Consider the following 6,154-nt stretch of genomic DNA (forward strand, 5'->3'; position numbering starts at 1 on the left):
GTGTGTGTGTGTGTGTGTGTGTGTGTGTCCAACATCCAGAACAAGGCATCCAGATGTTCCAGCAAGGCCAGTACAGCCAGGCAGTGCACATGTTTACAGAAGCCATCTACTGTGACCCCAGGGACCACAGGTGAGCTCAGACGTGACCCAGGTCGCGTCCTGATGCCTGACGTTACTTCCTCACTTCCCTCTGTGTCCTTCACGTTCACTTCCGGTGTGTGTCCGTGTCTCAGTGCGTCTTCCTCTCGTCTCTCAGGTTCTATGGGAATCGCTCTTACTGTTACTGGTGTCTGGAGCAGTACCACTCCGCCCTATCAGACGCTCAGAGGTCCATCGAGCTGGCTCCTGATTGGCCGAAGGGATACTTCCGTAAGGGGTGTGCCCTGATGGGGTTAAAGGTCAGCACCTGCCGTACAACAGACTAAGACCTCTTTTAACACGCCTGTGTAAAAACTTAAACTACAGTCTGACGACGTGTGTGTGTGTGTGTGTGTGTGTGTGTGTGTGTGTGTCACACAGAGGTACAGTGAGGCAGAGAAGGAAATGGAGCAGGTATTGAAGTTGGATCAGGACATCACAGAAGCGTCCAGTAAACTCGTGACCTGCCGGATCCTGCAGCTCATGGTGAGGAGCTTCACGAGAGACCAGAAGGATTTTATAAAAGGACAGATCCACCAGGAACTTCTGGCCTTTTGAGTTTCTTTTTTTTTTTTTTTTCACCTGTAGGAGATGGGTTTTGAGGAAGAGCAGAGTAAACTGCTGCTGGAGAAGTTCAACACTGTTCAGGCGGTCCTCACCTCCTCGGAGGCCAAAGGTGAGAGGGAGATGAAGAACCACATCTGTCCACACAGAGGCAGCAACACTCTGTTACAGTCAGATTCAGTTTCATCTCCGAGAGACGCAACAGAAAAGCTGAATATAACTATATACATATATTTACTATTTACTAGTTTAATTTACTAAAACTGAGGTAAAACATATTATAAACAGAAAACTGCAGTTAGAGGGTTTTAAGAGGCACAGACAGATGTAGTGTTTATCAGTTTACTAGAGACAGGAACAAGAGTAGAAAAGCAATCTCCTCTTTATTCTAATGAAAACATGCAGCAAGATCATTAACTCCACACACAGTAACTTCATTTTAATGATGAAGGTCCACTGAGGAGTAACCACATTAATGCAGCGGGTCAGAGAAACACGGTGACGAACCATTTAAAATACATCTCACTGTCTGTCTCCTCTCTCCTCCAGCACTGAAGAACACAGACCTGGAGAACCAGAGCGGGTACGTTCTACGACCACGAACATCACACATGATCACAACAGTGTCTTTAAGATTCTTAGGAAAACAGAATGTTTCGGTCCAGGCCTGAGAGTGTGAAACTTACTCAGTGTTTCATTTCTTCCCCTGTTTTCTTCTCTCACTCTTGCTCCTTCCTCCTCCTCTTCCTCCTCCGTCCTCCAGGAGCTGTCGCTCTCTGTGGGTTGGGAACATCACATTGGAGGTTACAGAGAATGACCTCTGGGAGCTCTTCAAAATGTAAAAACACTATGTGTGTGTGTGTGTGTGTGTGTGTGTGTGTGTGTCCCAGTCTAAAGGTGTAAAGACGGGGCTTATGAATTTACTTTTTAGTTGTAGCTGATAACAAATTAAGGCCGTCGACTGAATCGTTTCACACGTCATGCCGCATCATATTCATGCACATAACTAAATCATTAATTCAATTTTTATTTTCAATTCAGTTTTATTTGTTTAGAGTCAAATCATAACAAATTCTAATTATCTCAAGACGCTTTCCAAGCAGATTTAAGTAATAATAAATAATAAATCAGAGCAGGTACTAATGAAGCAGCGTTTTAAGACATCTGCACCTTCACACGGCGTCACCTGTAGGTAAACCTCACTGCTTAAGATTAGAGGTACGGTAATATTACAGTGTGGTAAGACGTGGTGGCAGCGGTCAATACCACCATGACCTCCACTTTGTAAAATAAAGTGTATAAAAGTGTGTGAACAGTCGTGGTAGTTGATGCTGTTGCAGCAGTAGAAGTGCAGTAGTTTTGTAGCTAAGAAGTTTTAGTAACTACTACAAGTAGTTCGAATAGTACTTGTAGTAGCAGGAGTAAAACTGTAATTATAATAGTGACAGTTGTTTCTGTAACACACTGCTTTGCTGTGCGTTAGAGGCTCTGTGTTTCCATGGTTACAGGTTTGGTGAGATAGAGAGCATCAGAGTTCTTCACGAGCGCTTCTGTGCCTTCGTCAACTTCAAGAATGCCAACATGGCCGCCAAAGCCCTGGAGAAGCTGCAGGTGAGTGACGGGCTGTGTCGTCTTTAGGTGAACACAAACGTCAGTGTGGCAGTTTGTCAGTTTAACCTGTGTCCTCCTGCCCAGGGGGTGGAGCTGGGGAGCAGCAAGCTGGTGATGAGGTACCCAGACCGTTGGATCCAGCGAACCCTGCCCTCCGTACAAAAGACCGACACCGGCCTCAGCTCCAACGCTGCAGGAACACAGCAGAGCTCAGCTTCCACAGGGTACTGACTACTTTTAATTCTTTGCAAAAATGTCTCCAACCTGCAGGTGTGAACTCAGAGTGGGCCCTGACAAACTGACACCATTTTACCCGCTTATATCTTTCACCTGTTGAAGGTTTGGGGGGGAGTTCTGGTTAACGTTAGAGTCAGGATTAATGTTAGACATGTTGGTGTGACAGCTCGTTATGATCATTGAACATCAGCCCAACTCCCACAGACGTGAACACTGAGTCCAGTGGTTATTGATACTCTCCATGAAGTAGCATCACACATGAAGCATGACCCTCTCCTCTGGTTCTGACCACGCAGGTCCAGACGGAGGGCGCCCGTAAATGGAGACGAGTGCTTCTATTGGCGGACCACAGGCTGTATCTATGGCGACAGGTGCCGCTTCAAGCACATACCAGACCAGCAAGGTCGAAACAAGAAAACATGGCAACCCTAACTACCCAGACACACTGAAGAAGGATTTACAGTGAAAAAGGAGGAAGAGGAACAATGAGGACATGAACAGGAGGATGTGCCTGAGAATACTGACCGCTGAATGAGAGAGAGAGAGAGAGAGAAAGAGAGAGAGAGAGAGAGAGAGAGAGAGAGATATATGTGTGATGGCTGAAGTCAGAAGTTGTGACTCTGACAGGAGTCACTTTACAGGGTCCGGGACCCGACCTCAGAGAAGACGCAATAAATCCATGTGACACTCAAACTTCTAGCGTAAGCAGATCCTCAGAGGAGCATCACCGAGGAGGCTCGTAGCTCCATTTGGAAAACCCAGAAAAAGCCTGATGGACTCCTGGTTCCTGCTCTGAGGAGTCATCAGAAGGATTAACAGGAGACCGGCTCTGTGACTAACTCTATCTCTGAGCCTCTGTATCCTAACACCTCCTTGAGTCGCTTTAAAATGAAGTTATTTTCCTCTTTTTTTTCTTTTTTTTTTTTTTTTTTTTAATATTTGCACAAAACAATAAATCAATAAACATTGATACTACACCACTTTGTCATTTTTATTCTCTGACTGGTTCATATAAACGTTACTCCATCCTGTACTTTCCTGTCTTCACCCTCAGCAGCTGTTAGGGCGAGCTGCTGTGATACTGACAGTGCGGACGCTGACTTAAGTTTTGCTTTCCAGTAATGTGAAGAGGGAGGAAGCCGTGCCAGGTCTGAGCTCAGAGCTCTGACAACCGGTTTTCTTTCATCTCAAAACCACATCCTTTTCATCTTGACGTTGAGCTCTGCGTTGACACTAACCCCACACATTATTTGCCCCGTGCAGCTCTACCTGCTGATGTGTCCTGACAAGCGGAGAGATGAGAGGCGCAGCAGCACCGTGTGGACTCGTCCTCCTCCTCCTCTGTGTGTCAGGTACGGTACGTCTTCATTTACCTTTCAGGCCGGTTGGCACATAGTGAAGTTGTGTAACTTCAGAGGGAGGCTGGTCTGAACTCTCAGTCCGTCACTTCTAGATTTGTGGCGGGATGAAATGCAAACCTTGAAGCCATGTTACCGGGGGTCTACAACAGGTGGCTCACTTCCTGTTTTAGAGCAGCTCACCCAAAGGTTCTGAGAGTTTAGCACAAACCATGGATGCAAAGTACAAACTTTAAACAACACGACAGGAAATCTCAACACACAGACGCATCAGGACAAGAGAACAGATATAAACTAAACGGTAGCACTTAACAATAAGACTATCCTTATAAATGATTTATAAACGGTTCATTTGGTTGTTAACACTTAATAAATCATTGTTAACGGTTTTCATACAGTGATGCAGGCTCACTATTTGGCAAGATATAGTTAATGCTTACTACTCATTAATTTTACTAATGAGTTACTATCTTTTATAACAGGTAAAATGAGCTTTATTATAAAGTGCATTTATTAATCAGTTACTATAAGGCTCTTTTTACCAGTTATACATGGTGGTAACTCATTAGCCAGATTAATGAGTAGTAAGCATTGACTTCATCTTGCCAAATAGTGAACCTGCATCGATGTATTAAAGCTGTTTAATAATTGTTTATTTATGATTTATAAAGTGTTAACAACAGAATTAATAACCTAATTATAAACCATTTATAAATCCTTCACAAGGGAAACCTTATTGTGAAGTGGTAGCAACTAACCAACAAACAGGAAGTACGTTGCCATGGATACAGGGAGGGGTAAACTGTGGGCTTTAACGTCAGCCCCATTTTTAAAAAAAAAAATGTTTTCAGCCCATGTTTCTTTACATTTTTGAAAATGAGGTGATGTGAATGATCTATTTTAACTTCCTGTTTGTTACTAACCATTGATGAACTGACAAGTGTGACTGATCACTGACGTAGGAGCTGCTTCTATCTCTGATCTCTAGTCAGATTCATGGAGCTTTATTCACAGTGGCGTCATCACGTCTGTGTGTTCAGGTCTGACTGAATCACGACTCTTGTGTTTGCAGCGCTACAGAACGAGACTGACACAGAGTTGACTTACATTTCTGCTGAGATCTGCGCTGTGAGAGGATCCACGGTGGACATACGCTGCTCCTACAGACGGCCGTCCACAGTGAAGAGACGCTCCGTCCCGGTTGAGAAGGTATTGTGGTTTAGTGATATGCAGGACGAAGGACCCGTGGATCTGAGGACAGACCCGGAGTACACGGGTCGCGTGAAGTATTACTGCGATAAGACGACCTGCACCCTGAGGATCGCAGACCTGAGGGAGAGCGACTCGGCTGAGTACAAGTTCAAATTCAAACACAAACGAAACAAGAGATTCACCAACTCACCTGGAGTCACTTTATCCGTCATAGGTAACAGTTTTATCATTTCCATTTGTGTGATTTCACGTGTCAGTTCAGCCTGAACAGACACATTCTTGTTGCTTCCTCTCAGATCCAGATCTCCAGGTCCAGGTGACACGGCCGTATTCACTCTGGGCCGACCTGTTCTGCAGCAGCAGTTGTCTCCTACCTGATCGTCCTTCCTACATCTGGTACAAGAATGGACAGAAGATTCAGGACCAGGCCTCTGTTTCTTACGCAGACTACTTCGATCCTGCAGACGGCATCTCCTGTGCTGTGAAAGGACACGAGGAGTTCCCCTCTCCTTCAGTCTGTGAGTTTCCTTCAGTCCTCCACCAGCAGAACTCCCTCTGCTGTACGATGCTGTTACTGCATGCACGTTTACATTTACACTTATTATTACGCCTCGGTGCCAGCGCTGCCAGAGGCAAGGATGAACTGATTAGATTTAGTTGGTCAGAGGTCAAAGGTCACTGTGACCTCACAAAAACACACGTTGTCGGCCTCATGAGAACGATATCTCAGAAACGGCTCGAGGGAATTTCTTCAGATTTGGCACAAATGTTCATTTGGACTCAAGGATGAACTGATTAGAATTTGGCGGTCAAAGGTCAAAGGTCACACCGACCTTACAAAACACAAAATTATATTAATTATAATTTTATTATTATATATCAAGACTGGTCAAAAAGAGATAAATATTTAATGAATATCCTGCTGGTGGCTGGTAAGAAGAAACAGATTAAAATATCCATTAAAAAAAATAGATAAATATTTGGAATCTATTGTCCAATGAAACAGGAAAGTTAACCTTCAGCCCTTTGTTGCT

General features: G+C 44.5%; 2 protein-coding genes across 2 annotated transcripts in view; both read left to right on the forward strand.

The window, feature by feature from the left end:
• LOC111651894 (uncharacterized) overlaps window positions 1–3,527 on the forward strand; it is a 19,301-nt gene extending 15,774 nt beyond the window's left edge. Inside the window, exons 7-15 of the mRNA XM_087172823.1 lie at window positions 37–130; window positions 257–398; window positions 520–624; window positions 727–814; window positions 1,252–1,285; window positions 1,466–1,540; window positions 2,211–2,313; window positions 2,398–2,537; window positions 2,847–3,527. Coding sequence (XP_087028949.1) covers window positions 37–130; window positions 257–398; window positions 520–624; window positions 727–814; window positions 1,252–1,285; window positions 1,466–1,540; window positions 2,211–2,313; window positions 2,398–2,537; window positions 2,847–2,982 — 917 coding nt within the window. The 3' untranslated portion in view covers window positions 2,983–3,527. The remainder of the gene's footprint in view (window positions 1–36; window positions 131–256; window positions 399–519; window positions 625–726; window positions 815–1,251; window positions 1,286–1,465; window positions 1,541–2,210; window positions 2,314–2,397; window positions 2,538–2,846) is intronic.
• A 135-nt stretch (window positions 3,528–3,662) lies between these two features.
• The window catches only part of LOC111651895 (uncharacterized), a 33,243-nt gene continuing 30,751 nt past the window's right edge, over window positions 3,663–6,154 (forward strand). Inside the window, exons 1-3 of the mRNA XM_087172822.1 lie at window positions 3,663–3,902; window positions 4,981–5,334; window positions 5,417–5,855. Of these exons, the coding sequence (XP_087028948.1) occupies window positions 3,848–3,902; window positions 4,981–5,334; window positions 5,417–5,855 (848 nt within the window). The 5' untranslated portion in view covers window positions 3,663–3,847. The remainder of the gene's footprint in view (window positions 3,903–4,980; window positions 5,335–5,416; window positions 5,856–6,154) is intronic.

Source organism: Seriola lalandi, unplaced genomic scaffold (genome assembly GCF_002814215.2).
Source record: "Seriola lalandi dorsalis isolate HSWRI2012SDOR001 ecotype SW California unplaced genomic scaffold, Sedor1 jcf7180002053842, whole genome shotgun sequence".
NCBI classification, from domain to species: domain Eukaryota; kingdom Metazoa; phylum Chordata; class Actinopteri; order Carangiformes; family Carangidae; genus Seriola; species Seriola lalandi.